Source organism: Psammomys obesus, unplaced genomic scaffold, assembly GCF_907164565.1.
Source record: "Psammomys obesus unplaced genomic scaffold, mPsaObe1.curated_primary_1811, whole genome shotgun sequence".
NCBI classification, from domain to species: Eukaryota; Metazoa; Chordata; class Mammalia; order Rodentia; family Muridae; genus Psammomys; species Psammomys obesus.
In genome coordinates, this window is record NW_026585626.1 from 6,326,929 (window position 1) to 6,345,463 (window position 18,535).

Sequence of the window (18,535 nt, forward strand, 5' to 3'; positions counted from 1 at the left end):
GTGTGTGTGTGTGTGTGTGTGTGTGTGTGTGTGTGTGTGTGTGTGTGTGTAATACATGCCTTTAATTGCCCCACTTGGGAGGCAGAGGCAGAGGCATAGACGGGCAGGTCTCTGAGTTCCAGGCCCGCCTGGTCTACATAGTGAGACCCCCTTCTCAAATAACAGGTGCCGAGGAGATGGCAGTAAAAGCGCTTGCTGGGCAGCTTTCCTCGTGCAGCCCTGCCCCAGTGCAGGAGGGTGGCGGGGGAGCAGGGGAGAGCTGGAGAGCTGCTGGGGCTTGCTGGCCACCAGGCTAGCTCCAGCTTCAGTGAGATATCCTGTCTCAATAAGACAGAACAACAGAGCGAGACACCTGACGTCCTCCTGGGGCCTCACACATACGCCCCCCCCCCCCCAACACACACACACAGAGGAGCTTTAGCAATGTCTTAGTACCCATGAGGACACTGAGGCCCAAGCGATGGTGACACAGCCAAGATCATGCTGTTGGTGAGAGCTTTAATCCCTCGGCCCGAAATCCTATCCCTGTTCTGGGCTGCAGTTTCTGTCCTGGGGCTCTCAGCCGGGGGAACCCACCCTTGGCCACCCCTCCACGCACCGCTGGCCCAGCCCTCTGCACCTGGAGTTACCCGGATGATGGTGAGCAGCTCGTCCCTGTCTATGCACCCGTTGCCGTCCACGTCGTAAAGCTTGAAATACCAGCGCAGCTTCTGTTCCACCTTGCCCTTGAGGACCAGGCTGAGGGCTGCCACGTACTCCATGAAGTCAATGTAGCCATCCTGGGTGAGGGGAGAAGGGAGAGGCGGGGTGAGCGCACCGGGACTCCGCCCACCCCACTCAGAGCCCCGCCTGCTCCAGCCAGAGCTCCCCCCCCTCCCCCTTGACTCCTGTCGCTGAAAGCCCTCAGACGCTGAGCAGAAGGCAGCAGCGGCCACGGCGCCCAGCTCCCTTGTACCACGAACATCTGTCTTTCTGAACACTTCAACATTGCCCGCCTCTCTTCTTCCTCAGAGGCTGTCAATCAAGCCTGTTAGAACCATCCCTGCTGAGACCCTTCCCGTAGCCTGAGCAGGTGGGAGAAGCAAGAGCACCAGGCAGGGCTGGGCGCTTTTGAGTTGCTGGCCTGGCAGGTAGGGGCAGGAGGCCCACATAAAGGCTCTTTCCTCTAGGCTTCAAGCTCCGCTGAGCCCCGCTGTATGCTGAGAAAGACCGTAAGAACTCGAAGCTTGCGGAACAGTTGCGATGGTCTGACAGAGGCGCCGTGCTGGCGGTGCGGGTTTGACTCCAGCCTCCTCAGCCCAGAGTTTTAGGAAGCAAAAAAAGACTTAGCAAGTCCCCTCTACAGCTACCAAACTTCCTGATCCGGATTAATGGCAGCGGTTCCGACTGTCCGGATTGCTTCTGATGAAACAACTCCCTGCAGCGTGAGCATCCGGCACAAGCCAGTGCGTAGCGAACTTGTTTCGTTTCCAGACAGGGTTTCTCTGTGTAGCCTGGAACTCATTCTGTAGACCAAGCTGGCCTCAAACTCAGAGATCCACCTTCCTCTGCTTCCCACGTGCTAGGATCAAAGGTATATGCCACTATACCCAGCTCTGTTGTTTGTTTTCTTAACAAAAAAAAAAAAAAAAAAAAAGATTTTTGTTTAGGTGTCTGTGTGAGTGTTTGCCATATGTACATATGCTCTTGGAGGCTGGAAGAGAGAGCTGCCTCCCCTGGAACTTAAAAGTCAGTTGTGAGCAGCCTGGTGTGGGTGCTGGGAACCAAACTCTGTTCCTCTAGAAGAATGGCAAGCGCTCAGCAGCACAGCCGCTGAGCCTCCTCTCCAGGATTTCTCCTCACTGTGACTAGTACAAAGGCACTATGGTGAAGGGGATGGGAGAGATGGCTATGCCACCACAATGCAGTCAACACCTGGACAGGACATTAGAGAATCACCTATTCTACTGGGCAGGACAGGAGGAGTTTAGATGGTCCTTTGAGAGAGGTGATAATTCCACTGAGTCTTGAAGGGGTCGATCACGGAGGAGCATGAGACCTCCATAGGTCACAGGAAGTACATCATCAGGCAAGCATCCTCCCACTCAGCTACGTCCCCAGCTCAAGAAGCATAAGACCTGTTTGTAGGACAGTCCTCAGGGCCCCTGCTGCCCAACCCCATTTCAAGGGAGGGTGAGAGCGTCAGTCCCTGCTCCTCCATTTACAACCAGGACTCGAACCAAGAGGTTCAAGCAGGAGGCTCTGAGCTGGAGATGAAGAAGCCTGTGGCAAGCAGGGCTGCCTGAGGGAGGGCCATCTGAGCCAGCCAATGACTCTCTGTCACTGGATGCAGGCAAGCGAAGCTGGCAGGGATGTGGCCCAGCCGGGGCAGGATGGCCACTGAGATCCCCTGGCCTGTTCAGCCTTTGGCCTAAAGCAAGGCCTTGACCGCCCTGAGCAACACAGCAAGGATCAGGCCCACAGTGAACATCTGGGTGACACTGACTTGTGTTGAAGTCATACCCAGCTTAGCTCCTTCCATCCTTCCACCTTTGCTCAAGAGCCTCCCAGGATGGTCCTCAGGATGGAGCGACCATGCTTGGAGAAGTGAGAAGACTGTTTGATACACAGTGATAAATAAGCAGGGTCTTGTGATGTAGTGCAGGCTGGCCTCAACCTTAGGATCTTCCCGCCCTGGCTCCCAGATGCTGGAGGAAGAGTGTGTGTCCCTAAGCCTTACTACCTTGACTTTCACTTTTTGTCTTCTCGTGTTGCTAGACATTTTTACAAGGAGTTATATTACTGTTGTAATTTTTTACTGACTACAAAGAAACGATGAAAAAGCCAAAAGAGCAAAGCCGCCTCTTGGGAAAGGCTTGACCTTGGGCAAGCCACAGAGCTTCACTGTGTCCTCAGTTTCTCATCTGAGCTGGGAAAGGCAGTATGAAATTTCAGTATTGTGGCATGGAAAATAACTTATGAAGCTGAGGCAGGAGGATTGTTTTGAGTTTCAAGTCAGACTGTTACATAGTGAGTACCAGACCACAGACATACATCTCAAAAAATAATTTAAATGCATGAGATGTGAAACCGATTCCTCTCAGTAATAGCACAGGTGGTGTGGTGTGGTGGTGGTGTATGTGTGTGTGTGTGTGTGTGTGTGTGTGTGTTTGTGTGTGTTTTCATGCCTGTACTTTTGGAGACAGAGGTTGAAGTTGGGTGTCTTCCTCTATTGCTCTCCATATTATTGTTGGGACAGAGTCTCTCACAGAGCCTGGAACTCACTGACTCAACTAAACTTGCTGGTGAGCACCAGGGAGCTACCTACCTCTGACTCCCAGGGCTAATGCTACAGTTATGCACCCAGCTTTTTTCGCGGGTGCTGGGGATCAAATTTAAATCCTCACACTTGCCCGGCAAGCACTGTACTGGCTGAGCTATCTCCCTAGCCTTCAGTCTTATTTGTTTGCTGGCCCAGGAGCCAGGGCGGGAAGATTCTGAATTGGAGGGTTTCTCTGTGTGACCTTGGCTGTCCTGGACTTGCTTGTCGAAGAGGCTGGCCTCGAACTCACAGAGATCTACCTGCCTCTGCTTCCTAGAGTGCTGGGATTAAAGGCCCTTAATCTCTTTATTCCACGAACACCCTGTGCTGAGAATTTTGCATTGCTCATTTTATCCTACAGTCACTCCCAAGAGTTGTCCATTTCTGTCCCGGTTCAAGCTGACGAAGCCACACAAATAATTGAATGACAAATCCTTGCCTGGAAACTGGGTCTTCTAAATTCTACACCGGCGCTTAGACACAGGCTGTAAGGGCAACACGGATCTGTGTGTGGCATGATGACCCTACACAGACATGCCCTGGAGAGATGAGCAGGAGAGCAGGGCCAGGCTTCTTCTTTGGCTGCCTGGTTTGGTTGCCCCGCTTCTGTGTATCTGGCATAGCGCCCTGGTCCCTAGCCATCTCCTCACTGAAATGACTAATTCCTTTAAAGGAGTCAGATGAATGACTGCAGTCAAGCAGCAGCCAGCCACTGTGATTTCAGCATAGCCAAGACAAATTTTTTGATAGCCCTTGGGATAGAACCCAAGCCTTTTTAGAGGACAGCCTCTAAGCTTGGCTGGTCGTGAACTCCCTATGTCACCAGGATAACTTGGAATTTCTAATTCTCCTGCCTCTTGGCTATAAAGATTACAGCTGTGCGCCCTCACAGCCAGTTCATGTGGTGAACTGAATCCCAAGCGTGCTGTGCAAACGCTCTACCAACTAACTGAGCTACGTCCACCACACTCGGCCTGGAGCAGACTAGGCCAGCATCCCAGCATCGAGCTATAGCCCAGCTCTACACTTCCTAGATAAATGGTTATGGTATAGGTTCTTGGATAGCGAGGCGTGGTGGCACGTACTTGTAACTCCAGCAGGAAAGAGACAGAGACAGGAGGCTAAGACACAGTTCAAGGCCAGCCTTGAACTGTATAGTGAGAGTCTGCTGCAAAATCAGAAGCAGGGCTGAAGGAGTAGCTTATTTGGTAGGACGCTTGCTGAGGTAAAAACCAGAGCACAAGCCAGGTGTGGTGGTGCACAGAGGAAGGGGGCTCAAAGGGTCACAGTCAACCTCAGCCACTGGAATGACTCTAAGGCTAGCCTAGGCTACTGACACCCTGTCCTCAGGCTGTCATTTGAACACCTCTGCTTTGAAAGTGATCGGGGCTGTGTCCTATCTCAAGGGCAGGCTGTTAAACAGTCCTGTGCTGGTGCCAAGGCATGAAGGTCAAGATAGGGTGGCTCACGGAGTAATTGAATACGCTGGTGTGAGAAGCCATATCGGGTGTTATACAGACTCTGTGTGTGTGCACACGAGACAGAGAGAGAGAGAGTGTGTGTGTGTGTGTCTTCTGCCAATCTCATTATACAGCTCAGGCTGGCCTTAAACTTGTGGAGATCCTCCTGCCTCAGCCACCTAAGTACTGAAATTATAAGCCTGAGCTACCATGCCTGGCTATGTCCCTCATCACTTAATTGCATAATTAAAATAATAAGTTCATAATTAAATTAATGTATATTAGAAAGTATAATATACCACAATAATATTTTAATGTAATAGATATTATAATGCATATTGTATTATAGATCATAATCTAATATTATAATGTAATATTATTATTATATAATGTATATTCTAATGAATATTAGCCATAAAGCTCAGTGTTCTCACACATTCACTTACTCATATAGCTAATACTTAAGAAGCACCTACTGTGTTCCAGGCACTAGCCACAGCAATAAAGAAGACAAGTTTCCGTCCTCACAAAGCTCACATATCAGCATGGAGAGTCAGACCAGAGGGGTCAGGGTTTTCTGGCATCAGAAAACAAGGAATTGAATGAATGAATCTAAACATATGAATTAATAAAAAATAATTTTTAAAATTTCATAAATGTACAGCGTGTTTGCCTTCATGCCTGTCTGTGTACCACAGGCATGTGTTTCCTAAGGAGACCAGAAAAGGGAGTTGGATTCCCAGCAAGGGGAGGTTGTTAGCCACCATATAGGTGCTGGGAATAGAATCCAAGTCCTTCGAAAGAGCATTGGTGGCGGACGCCTTTAATCCCAGCACTTGGGAGGCAAAGACAGGTGGATCTTCAGGTTTGAGCCCAGCCTGGTCTACAGAGTGAGTTCAGGATAGCCAGGGCTACACAGAGAAACCCTGGTTTAAAAAAAAGAAAGAAACAAGAAGAGAGAGAGAGAGAGAGAGAGAGAACTGCTCTGGGTAGAAAGCCATGGCTAGGAAAGGCAGAGATGGGGCCAGACCCATTTTCTCAATAAATGTAAGCTGGGAAGCCAGGACGTGGGTTGGTGAGAAGGTCTGAGCAGAGATTTCTAACAAGGATGGTGGAAGCCAGCAGGTTCTAGAGGAACAGGGTTCTAGCCCCACAAAGGCCCAGGTGAAGGTGTGCAGGGTCATGAGAGGGCCAGGTTGGGTAGAGACAAGAAGTTGGCGGACGTTTCTGTTGGTTTAGGGGTCTGGAGCATGGGGGCAGGGTTTCATGCATTCCAGGCTGTTAACTGTGAAGCAAGAATGACCTTGAACTTCTTCCTGCCTCTACTTTCCAGGTGTTAGGATTGGAGCCTACAGCACCATGCCCAGGCACTTACTTTGAGTGAAAAGCAAAGGACTGAGTTCCCGACAACACATGTGAGGGAAACTGAAGCCATGGCACACAGAGTCACAAGGGTTACGTGAAGATGGGGAAGCTGGACTATGTGTGGCTTGAAAAAAAAAAATCCTCCCTCATCCAAGTCTTGACCCAAAGGACTTTCCTTAGCAGGTGGAGACAGAATGTGTTCAGGGTGTTGGAGGTAGGTGCTAGGGCCCCTCCCAACCTGGCCAGGAGGGACCACTGCTTCCCGCTGGAGCACTTCCTGTGTCCATCCTGGTGACTCCTTCACCTTGCCACCCTATCTCAGGCTCTGTGGCTCAGCTCTCCTCCGGAAAAGCCCTTGGACCCAGGACACTGCCCTTGAGCTGGTCCTTTAGCCCATAATCCGATTCAGCCTCTTAACTCACGTATTAGCGAGTTTTAAATAACCACACAAAGATCTTGTTGATACCTGGAAGCCCCCAGCACAGTGGTATTTTTGAGGGGAGAGGCTCCCCCTGCCACAGTGGGCATGTGACCGACACCACTGAGAGACCTCATGTCCCAAGTGAGGGGCCAGACCCGCTGGGAATCAGCAGACAGAACACAATGGGGGAGGGGAGCAGGTCTGGGGGTTTGGATTCGCCATCATTACACCTGACTGTTCTAGATAAATGGCAGCTTCCGAGGAGCATCCAGGGATCTCTGGGTGAGCATCACACCCGCCCAGGACCAGCACCTTGGGCTGCTCAGTGGCCATCTTGGAAGCGCTCACACCTGTCTTGGAGGCCACTGAGAGGTGTGTAGTGTGTGGACCGAGACCCCTTTGCATGCAGCCTCTGATTGTTTTGTGCTGTGGGTCTGGGTTATTGCTGAACCCTCAGGGCCTAATGAGCTTCTGCTGAATCAAACCTCCAAGTCCGCCTTTCAAACAGACAAGATGCTGGGAAAACCAACTGCCTCAAGCTCCCTGGTAGCTGACACCGGGCATGTAGATTATACTCGTATTTCTAACAGCTAGGAAACCAAGGCAGGAGGATCACCGTGGGCTGAAAACAAGCCGTGGCTCTGCAATGAGATTCAGCCTCAAAAACCATGAAAACCTGATCTAGCTGTTATGGTGGACCCTTCTTTTTCCCTTCCTTGTTCGCTCTTCCTTACCCTCAGGCTGCTCCTGCTTCCGGAGGTACCCCCCCCCCCCAAGAATCACGCCCTTCCCGCTCCTCCCTCCCAGTCTCTGCCCACCTTGTTGAAGTCAAAGGTCTCGAACATCTGTTCCACATACTGGCTGGCTGAGGGGCTCAGGTTCTTGAGGCCGAAGAACTGGCGGAATTCGTAGAGGGTGAGCTGGCCAGACGGGCACTCCGTCATGAACTTCTTGTACCACTGATGGCATTCGGTGCTGCTCAGCTCCTCCACGGACTTGCCTTCCATGACGTTACCCATGGTCTGGGTTCACGAGAGACTGATGCCCTGGGTAGACAGGCAGGTCCTGCTGCACCAGGGTAGCTCGGCTTTCAGGAGACTGACCTCCCTCCTCACCGGCCTAAGCAGAGGCAGCCTGGTAGGCCGGATGGTGCAGACAACTGGAAAGGGGAGCTGAGCAGGCCGTAACTGGCATCCAAACTAGGGACACCAGAGGGCTGCTATTAAAGGTGAGAGGATTCTCCTTACCCAGTTTGCAGTCTGCTAATCCTTCCTTAGCAGGATCCCGCGAGTAGCTGGCCAGCTGCTCTGATCCTATGACCTCCTTGCCCTTCTCATCCTACTGGATCCACAGTGCTCTGGCTCTTGCCTTCACACTAGATCTAGTTCCTCTCCCAGACTGAGGCCACGCTGGGCCCTTACTGGGCAGTGATGTGCAGCTGTTCAGACGTATACTATCCTTGGGTGTCACTGAGGGGTCCGATGACACGAGGGCTGTGGTGTGGGCTCAGAGTTTAGGAAGCTTCTGAGATGTGTCCTCAAGAGCCCCTGACGGCAGACACTCAGATCTTACGCTATTTCTTCTGGATTGAAGTACTCCCTCCCAAAGAGAAGGAGAGAGGACCGTGAAGCCCCCGAGAAACAAGATTCAAGAGGCCCCTACCAGGGGTTGTGTAAGTAGCAGGCAGTTGCTGAGGGAGAGGAGACCCTCACAGTTGCTCAGCAAGCTCAAAGGATGAAGCTTTTGTGAGATTCATCACCCTTGGTCGGGTTTTCAGTGACAGAGCTGCCCATGTCATCCACACTCCTCTGCACGTTCGTGTGACAGATGACAGCGGGACAGACCCTGCCCCACTCTCTGAAAGCAGTTTATAAAGGCAAACTGTAGCGCTCTTTTTTAAACTCTACTTTATTTGGGGTGTTTAGGCCTCAACCTCCCTTCCACCAACCTCCACCCCAACCTTAAGTAGGAGAGAGGAGGTTAGTGGGGAGAGAGGGCCCCTTTACTTCTGCCAGCTGTTTGGGGTCACGGGGTTCTTTTAGGGCTCTCTACCAATCTCCACCAACCGCAGATGTGGTCAGCAGTCCCCTTCAAGCTGCTGCACCCCGGACCGTTTCTCTCTGTCTGTCTGCTCCAAACTGCCACACTGTCCGTCTCTCGGGTCTCTCCAAACTGCCACAGGCCAACACCGAATGCAACACCTTCTCTTTCTCAGCTCTCATCTTTCTATTCTCAGGGGCTACCCGCCCCTCTTCATGCCGAAGGTGGAAGGCCATTACCATCTGGCAAAAGCCGTGCCACGCACAAGACAATTAACAGGTGTGGGCAAAGGATAGCCCAACTAAAACCCCACACTTGGGGTTAAAACAAAAGTATGTTTAACTGAGTTTACCAAATAAATAAATAAATAAAATACAATAAATTAAAAAAAACTTTCATTAACAGCAAACTCTTGAGTGTCTTTAAAATTTCTAATAGCATCTGTGAAACCAGAAATTAGAGAGTTTGAACAATGGCACTCAGCATGGGTGGAAAACGTCACCAGCCAGGAGCCATAAGGTTGTTGAGTAAAAATCTCAGTGCCATGGGTAGGCTAGTTTTCAGGAGACCCCACAGGGCATCCAAGCCTGCCAGTGCTGTGGGCTGCATCCCCAGAACTGGATGGCAGATCCTGGGGCTAAAGGCCTGTGTTTTGGTGGTGGGTGTGGAGAAGCCAAGCAGGGCCTGAGCTGGAGCGTCCTCTGTCTGGCTTGTGACCCAGGAGAAACTGCTCAGGCTGCGGGAGCAGAATCGTCAATCGTCCTGCAAGCTACACTGCTGTGCTGATTGGAGGGTGAACGGTCCCCTGAGGGCTGTGTCCCCAGCTGTTTGGGAAGATTGGGTCTTTGAGGAGAGGAAGCCTTGCTGGGAGAAGAGTCACCAGGGTGGGCCTTGGGGTTTAACGGCCTGGCCCCGCTTCCTGTTCCTGGCATATGTGTAGGAGAAGTGACAGGCACAACAAGGTGTGAAGACCAGCTGTATCTCAGCCATTCTGTTTGCTAATTGGTGGCACACACACACACACACACACACACACACTACACATACCATACACACAGACACAAACACACACACCACACACATATCACACACATACAAACACACACCACACACATACCATACACTCACACACCACACAAACATACCACACACACACACAGATAAAAATGTAATTAAAATATTTGAAAATACATAAAAATCGCCTGTTCTCGATAGTGATTGATAAGTAATATGTGTTATTCACATAACACCAAGGGTAGTTATTTTTTGATGAAGAACCAATCAGGTCTGTTTTATATCTGTTCTCCCTAAAGGATGTGTTGGTTTGTTGTTGTTAAAGATTTATTTATTATGTATACAACGTTCTGTCTGCGTGTACACCTGCAGGCCAGAAGAGGGCACCAGATCTCATTGTAGATGGTTGTGAGCCACCATGTGATTGCTGGGAATTGAACTCAGGACCTCTGGAACTCTGGAAGAGCAGATAGTGCTCTTAACCTTTGAGCCATCACTCCAGCCCCCAAGGGTGGGTTTAAGGTACACAAAGGCAGGGGTCCCCAGCTTTGATTGTGTTCAAAAGGCTTGTCGTAGAGGGGCTGTCCCCAAATCTCAGCCCAAATCATCTCTCCCTCAGCACCACTGGCATTTCTGGTGCTGTAGGAGACTTTCGCACTGCAGAATAAATTACCACAATGCAGCAGCTTGAACCTACGCACACTCACTGTCGCTCTGTCCCTGTGGCCCAGGGTCTCACACGCCGCTGTCAGTAGGCTGTGCTTCCATCAGGGTGCAACTGAAGGGCAGGCTCTGGCTCTTTGGAGTTGGGGGCAGGATTCCCTCCCTTGCTGCTGTGTGACCGGGGCTCTGGCTCTTTGCTGGGTGTTGTCTGAGGAGTGTCCTCCAGTTGGCTAACTGGAGGTCTTATGCAAAGTAGCCTCTGCTAAGACAGTGACATTGGGGCTGGAGAGATGGCTCAGTGGTTAAGAGCCCTGTCTGCTCCTCCAAAGGACCGGGGTTCAACTCCCAGCACCCACATGGCAGCTCAAAACTCTCTGTAACACCAATTCCAAGGGATCTCACACCTTCACACTAATGCACATAAAATTAAATAAATCATTAAAAAGAAGAAAAAGCCAGTGACGTGCCATCACCTCTGTCACATTCTATGGACTCTGTGGAATGAAGTCACGGGCCTCGCCTCACCAACCTCCCAGGGGAGAAGACTGTACAAAGACAGGACACGGGGAGGTGGACATCACCAGGGCTTCTTTAGGCTCTGTGGCAAGTGTTGCCATTGGACAACAATAGAGACACAGCACTGTTCCTTCTGGAACTGCAGCTGTGTGGCCAGGCTGCGCGTAGAGCCTTGTAGAAGGCAGCCATCTGTCAGTCACCTCTGTGCCTTCCAGTCTGTGTGCTCACAGGCTAGCTACTCCCCTTCACACACACTGTGTAGCCCTAAGCCTCGGGCACTGATCCCCAAACACTGACACACACACACAACACACACCCATCACCTGGCTCTCTCCTGTCCTCCGACTCTCAGCTGTGAAGGTGGCGGGAAAGATGGGCTGGGCATCACTGCCTTCACTCCTTGATGCTGCGGGGTCACTGTATGGAGAAATGGACTCTCTCCTGGGTCCAGCCCCAATGCTTGAGATCCTGTGGCAACAGTTCCTCCCTTCCCTCAGCAGGTGTGATGAATGTGCCCCTCGGCTGCTCACTGGAAGCATCACTACTCTAGAACCCTGCCCATTTCCCTGTTCTCATTCAACGCTCCTCAGGGATTTTTTTTTTTTTTTAATGTGTGTGGGTGTTTTGCCTGCATGCACGTCTGTGCACTGTGTGTGTGTGTGCCAGAGGCCAGCAGTGGGTGTGAGATCCTCTAGACTGAAGTTAAACTGTTGTGAGATGCTGTGCGGGTGGCTGGGAACCAGATGAGGTCCTCTGGAAGAGCAGTGAGTGCTCTCAACCACTGAGCCGTCTCTCCAGACACCTTGATTAATGGGTTTTTTTGAGAGAAACGTTTCGATTTGTTTAGCTGGGAATTGAAGCTGGGGTCTCACGTGTGCTAGGTGGCCACTGAGCCACCTCCCCGGTGTCCTTTTACTTTCTGAGATGAAGTGCCCAGGTTGTGAATCTCCTGCATCTGCCTCAAGTGTAGACTCCTAATTGACACAACAGAGTCCTGAGCAAACTGTTAATCCTGGGATTAACACACCCCATCCCGCTGGGACTTTAGGGAGCTTGCCCCACCCCCACCCGGTCTCCCTCCCCCTCATTTACTAATTTTACTCACTTTATATCCTTGCAGTCCCTTCCCCCTCCCCTCCCAGTCCCACCCACCCTCTCTTCCTCCCTTCTCCCCCTCCCCTTTCTGGAGCTCCCTTTCTCACCAATCCCAGCTCATCAAGCTGCATCTCGACTGAATGTACCTCTCCGCCTGTGGCCTGGCAAGGCAGTCCTGCCAGGAGGAAGTGATCTAAAAGCTGGCAAGTGAGTCCCTGTCCAATGCAGTCCCCACTTCCCTTCCTAGAGGACCCACTTGAGGCCTAAGCTGCCCATCTGTTACATCTGTGTAGGGGTCTAGATCCAGCCCCTGCATGGTCCTTGGTTGATGCTTCTGTCTCAGCAAACCCATCTGGGCCCTGGTTAGATGGCTCTGCTGTTTTTCTTGTGGAGCTCCTGTCACTTCCAGGTTCTTTTTTCTTTCTTCCCCCTATTCCCCAAGACTCCCTACACATGGACCAATGTTTGGCTGTGAGTCTCAGCCTCTGACATCCTCTAACTAGACTAGTCTTTAGTATAGGGCAAAGAACACCAACCCACGCACAAAAACTTTGACCCAAAGTTTACCCTGCCTAGGAGATGTGCAGGGATAAAGATAGAGCAGAGACTGAGGGAATGTCCAACCGATGCCTGGCCCACCCTATTGGAGAGTGCCAACCCCTGACACTATGAACCATGCTCTGCTAAGCCCGCAGACAGGAGCCTGACAAGAGTTGTCCTCTGAGAGGCTCTATCTAGCAGTGCCTCAGAGCAGATGCCAAGACTCAATAGCCCAACACTGGGCGATGCGGACAGCTTTCTTAAAGTGGGTCCTGGAGGGCTGCACTTCCCAAATGAGGCTCCAGGGGGCGCAGAGGCTCTGGCTCAGGGAGATAAAGGAGACCCTGCCATGTGCAAGTCCTACCGTCTGGTCTGGGAAGGCACAGATGCCGCTGCTGGCAGTTTCTCTGCCTCTCAGAGACCCAGTTCTCAATGTTGTGAGAAGATTTTTTTAAAATAAATAATTAAGACCCCTAATTATACACAGACTGAACACAGCACTTATCTTTGATGATTCTCTGAACACCACCAAGACAGCAACAAATGATTTTTTTAAAAATACAAGTCCCAAGAGAGTAAGGCAGAAGAGATGAGTATAGCAGTGTATGCCTGTAATCCCAGCACTCAGGAGAAGCTGAGGCAGGAGGATGGCAAGTTCCAATACAGTATGGGCCACAGCAAGATCCAGGCCAGCCCGGGCTACAAGATGGGACCCCCACCTCAAACAAACAGGGCAGCCAGAAAGTTGGGAGATGCTGAGAAAGAAAAAACTAGTGATTAGAGTGGAGAACACTGACACCTCCATGTCCTCAATGAAGGAAAGAAGATGAGTACAAACACAAATCTAATCCTGCCTCAGAGGTCTAGGGCTCAAAAAGGAAATGTGCCAGAACCCCCCTGGAGGCAAGTCAGGGATGATGAATGAGAATCTGCAAGACTTACAAGCACAGAGATGCCCCAGCCTACAGGCGCAGTCTGGGGTGGAGGGGAGGACCCTCTGAGATGGGGGCAAAGGACAAGTTTGTAGACCAAGTCCTGATAAATGACCACCCCACTCCTTCCCGCACCAGTTCCTAGACTGGCTAGCGGGCAGAAGGGTTGCAGGAGGCTTGGTTTCAGCCAGGGTCAGCCGGCACTGCAGGAAAGCCTTGAAGTTGAATAAGCGTTCACAGTAAGCAGCTGGCAGCCCAGGTGCCTCATGCTGGGCCTTTCCCCCTCCTCTCTCTAGGGTCCTTTCTTCTCTCCCTCACCATACCCTGCCCCTCCTTAGTCCAGCCTCAAGCTCTGTGTACAGTAGCCATGCTCTGCTCAATGTGCCGCTACTAGAATTCACGACAGAGTCGTAACCACAAATAAGCGCAGCCGGGTGCACCCAGGTGTTTTTCCATGGCATAAATAATCTCTTGATGGCTGATTCCATAGGCACGGAAATCACAGAATTGAAAAGAGAGCAACACAGTTAGGGCTGGAAGGCCAGCACAAACATCTCCCAGGCCATCTGTGGGCCTAGTGGTCTCTGCCTTCCCTCCCCTCTTCTCATGACCCATAAGACTTGCAAGTCTCAGCGGGGTGGCTGTGGAGCTCACCTTTAACCCCAGCACTGGGGAGGCAGAGGCAGGTGGATCTCTGTGAGTTTGAGGCCAGCCTGGTCTACAGAGTCAGTCCCAGGACAGCCAAGGCTACAAAGGAAAACCCTTTCTCAAAAAAGAACCAAAAACTTGTAAGTCTTGCAGTTAACTATTCTGGATCATATGAGAGAATAAGAATGAGGGCTTCAACCCTAGCAAAAGCCACGAGTCAGAAGCCCGGGATGGTGGTATACCTGTCTCAGGAGACAGAGTCAAGAAGATTGTGAGTTCAAGGTCAACCTAAACTACACAGTGAGGTTAAGGCCAGCCAGCTCTATACAGCAAAACTCTCAAACAAACAAACAAACAAACAAACAAACAAACAAACAAACAAAAACAGAAACAATGAACCTGGCATGGTGGTACACACCTTTTTTCCCTGCACTCTCCTGAGGCAGAGGCCTACAGATCTGTGAGTTCCAGGCCGGCCTGGTCTATCTAAGAGTTCCAGGGTAGTCAGGACTACATAAAGAGAAACCCTGTCTCAAAATACAGAAACAAAAGCAAAAATAAACAACAACAAAAAGCCAGAAACAGTTAGGAATGTAGCTTAATTGGTAGAGGGTGTCTCTAGCATGAATGAACCCCTGAATAAGCCAGGAGTCTTGGTGCATGCTGGTGATCCCATTCTCTGGGAGGTTAGGCAGGAGGGTCAGAAGTTCAAGGTCATTGTCAGCTACCTAGCAAGTTTGAGACCAGAAGGAACTTTGTAAAATTCTGTCAAGACAAAACAAAAGTTGTTTGTTTTTTACAGGAATGGTTACTAGGAACTTGTTTTCGGGGCTGGGATTTAGCTCAGTGGCAGTGGTCTAGCAATCGAAAGGCCCTAGGGTCGGTCCTCAGCTCTGAAAAAAAAAAAGCTTGTCCATTTCCTGCATCTATCTCCATTCTCCTGTGGTTGTTACAGTCTGGGGTAAGACGAGCTCATGATAGAATAGGATCCATACATAGCTGGCTTTTTTTAGCTTTCAGAGGCATTTTCAAGGTTGGCCTGTGATTGGAACACTGGGCCCAGCACTGACTGACACTTGGGCCTTAGAAAAGCATATTTTTGGGGACAGAGGGACTAAAAGCAAATCCTTCCAGAGTTTCAGGCCCCTCTGGAATTCACTCCACATGCAGCAGCCTTATCCATTTAGATACCAGGAAAAGGAAGGACAAATTTTATTGCTGTTGAGAAGGGGTCCCTCTGGCATCACGGCTAGCGCAGGTAAACACTGCTCCTCCAGGAATGAATGGCCCTTCCCTCTCGAACCCAGGGCCACTGGGTGAAGGTGCAGGGTGGGGACTTGAAAATCGACCTAGGTTCGCCACAAGATCATGTTTGCCGGAGGAACTTTAAACCTTTTGCGGGTGTTGTCAGTTTCCCTGCAATACAGGTAGCCACAGGTGGGCTTCTGGAAGGTGTAGAAGGGATTCAGAGAGTTGGCATAGCAGGGGGTGTAGAATTTGAACCTGATATTGTCCAGGCTCTGCCCCCGAGGGCCCACCACTACTGGAACATAAGCTGTCATCAGAGATTGCTCATAGTCCCGTTTCCACTTTTGGGACAATGGTGGCGGTGGCACCTTCACCTCTTTGCCTGATGGAATCTTTTTCTTATGCCTGGTGACTGAGGATTGCTTCGAGTCCTAAGAAAAGAAAAGAAAAGAGAGAGTTGGCAGAGTCCCCCGAAGCCACCCTGGAACACAGCTCTGCTTGCCAAGATGCCAGGGCTTCCAGAGAAGGGGAAAGCCTGCAAGCCCATCCAGCTGGCCCTGTCCCTGCAGACTTCTGCCTAATTATCAGAGGCACCTGCCAGCCCAGAAGACAGGGAACCTGGTGCTGGCTTCAATGCCGTTCTTCCTCTCCTGCAGCAGGTCAGCGCTCCTCCCCATGGCTCTGGAGCGGTGCTCCCTCCGGCTCCAGACACTCAGACCTCAGCGTCCTTCAGAGTCACTCCCTTCAACCTCTTGCCATGTCTCTTCATGCCAGGATTCACTCTCTGTATCAACTGCTACCTGTTCCGCCTGCTCTTTTCAGAGCATCTTTGGTGTCTACTCCCTGGAAAATAAATCTCAAAGCTTCTAGACTAGCATGTAAGACGTTTAATAAGGATGTGGTGCCAGTTTTCCAGCCTCCTCGTCCCTCCACCCACCCTTCTGTGGTTCTGCCACTTTGGTCAACTCATCATGCTTCTGATTCCAGCCCCTTTGTTCTGTTTAGCCTTTGTTCTGGCCATCTCCAAATCATTGGAGAATTCCATCAATGCAGGCCAGTACAGGTTCTCTTGTTTACTATCTTTAGGAAGGCCCCTAAATCCTGTTTTATTTGATCCAAACCAAAGCATTTTTTATAAAGATTTATTTATTATGTATATAGTGTTCTGCCTGCATGTACACCTGCACACCAGAACTCATTATAGATGGTTGTGAGCCACCAACCATGTGGTTGCTGGGAATTGAACTCAGGACCTCTAGGAAGAACAGCCAGTGCTCTTAACCTCTGAGCCATCTCTCCAGGCCCCAAACCAAAGCATTTAGAGAGCACTTGGTAAGCATAGTGAAGCTCACCTCAACTGAATTCTAGTACAGGGCAGCCCACCCTCCAAGCTGCTGATATGATTCTGTTTTAGAACCTCCCATTGTTATCAAGGCTGTGTCCTCTCTGCCTCTGCCCACCTCCCCTTGACCTCTGCTCTTGGTTGAAAGGGGTCTGCTCACTTCCAGGATTCTCCCGTCACCATGCTCTTCACACTAAACTCCCAATCATTTCACCACTCTGCTGTCTCTGATCTCGAACATGGACCTGCTGTGTTCCTCGAAATACTGTACCATCTCCCCGGGACCAGGTGTCCATTTATTTTTATGTGGGGTTTGTGGTTTTTTGCTTTGAGAGGAGTTCTTATATAGCCCAAGCTGGCCCTAAGCCCACTGGGGTAGCCCAGGGGTGGCCTTGAATTCCTGATCCTTATTTCTCTACCAATCATTTTCTCTCTGTGAAGCTTAAGAGCTCTAAAATGAACCCCTGATGATGGAGTTAGGGATGGTTGAGCCCTCCTACAGAAGTTCATGGCTCAGGTCAAATAGAACTCTTTGCATCTGATTGACAAACTATCTTCCCAGGCAACACATGACCATACAAGGCTCCCATTCCTCATTTTTGAAGTTCTTCCTATCTTCTCTGGGCAAGCAACTCTCAACAGTCTTCCTCTTGATGGAGTGCTATTCCACTCCTGCTATAGCCCCCATCCCTCTGTGCCATCCTTAAAGCAGCGTGCCACCCAAGATCTTTGGCAGACCCCCATTATCTCCCTTAGCCCTGCCTTCCATAATCATTACAGGAAGGATATTTTCTTTGATGTTTTTAAGTTTGTCCAGAGAGAGGATCTCTGGGTAAACTACCATTTCCCGAAGTAGGAAAACCCACCAATCCCTGAGCAGGGAAATTCACCAATCACTGAGCTCCCCCAAGCCCAGGACTTGAAATCCCACCAATCCTCACCCTGGCAATCTCCTCGCTGAAAAGCTCCGCTCCCTAAGAAATCCTATATGAAGGCTGTGTCTGCTCAGTTCTCTGATGTCCTCTCCTGGGAGCAGAGACAGCCTCCCCTGAGTTCATCCTTCCAGTAAGTCTCAGAGCTGCACAGTTCCTGGGCTTCTGAGTCCCAGGGCACCTTTCCATCCGAGCAGGAAGGCCAACACCCCATACAGGACTAGGCATGAGGACTGGCCAGCTTGTCATGTGAAGGCGCCCATCCATTCCTCACTGTGGTAACACTCCCCAGCTGTTTACATAAACCACCCCCCAATCAGTCTCCCATGATTCATCAGGCTCCGGGGACATGAGTCCGATGTCTACTTGTGCTAGCTACTTGAATAAAATCACCTTTCTTTCCTCAACACCTTGCCAAATGGCTTAACTCTCCTGTCGTGTGCTGAACAGCCAGACTTGGATCTGCTCACATTTCCAGGATGGACTAAAGTAGCTGCACACAATTTTAAAAAGTTGTAAACTAGGCCTGGAAAGATGGCTCAGCGGTTAAGAGCATCTGTTGCTCTCTTCCAGAGGACCCCAGTTCAGTCCCCAGCAGCTCACAAAGATCCAGAGGATTCAGTGATGCGATCTTCTGGCTTCCATAACCACCTGTCCATATACGTATGCAAGCCCACACACAAGCCTGCGAGGGCGCACATGCGTGAACGCGAGCAGTGCAACATGATAAAAATCAATACTCAACCACAATCAAAAGAAGTTGTGAAGCTGGCACTGGGGAGGGCGCACTGGAGGCCTTAGTGCTTGGGAGATGGAGGCAGGAAGATGAGTTGAGACCTTCAAGTCATCCTCGGCTACACAACGAGTTCAAAGCCCTGGGATGCATGAGGAAGAAAGAAAAGCCATCACGCTGAGACTTCTGAAAGGACTGCGACCTCCTCCTTCGGTTCACAACCTGGGACTTAGCATCTTGACCTCCTAGACTCCGGTTAAGAAGGTTGGAGCCAGGGATGGAGGC

General features: G+C 50.6%; 2 protein-coding genes across 2 annotated transcripts in view; both read right to left on the reverse strand.

The window, feature by feature from the left end:
* Guca1a (guanylate cyclase activator 1A) overlaps nucleotides 1-7,566 on the reverse strand; it is an 8,334-nt gene extending 768 nt beyond the window's left edge. The window contains exons 1-2 of the mRNA XM_055613353.1: nucleotides 7,366-7,566; nucleotides 630-779 (exon numbers count right to left, since the gene is read on the reverse strand). Coding sequence (XP_055469328.1) covers nucleotides 630-779; nucleotides 7,366-7,566 — 351 coding nt within the window. The remainder of the gene's footprint in view (nucleotides 1-629; nucleotides 780-7,365) is intronic.
* A 7,778-nt stretch (nucleotides 7,567-15,344) lies between these two features.
* Nucleotides 15,345-16,859, reverse strand: Guca1anb (GUCA1A neighbor). Its single transcript, XM_055614680.1, has 2 exons — nucleotides 16,800-16,859; nucleotides 15,345-15,674 (listed from the first exon to the last, which is right to left on the reverse strand). The coding sequence occupies exons 1-2, from the start codon at nucleotides 16,857-16,859 to the stop codon at nucleotides 15,345-15,347; spliced, it is 390 nt and encodes a 129-aa protein (XP_055470655.1).
* Nucleotides 16,860-18,535: the final 1,676 nt, after the last annotated feature.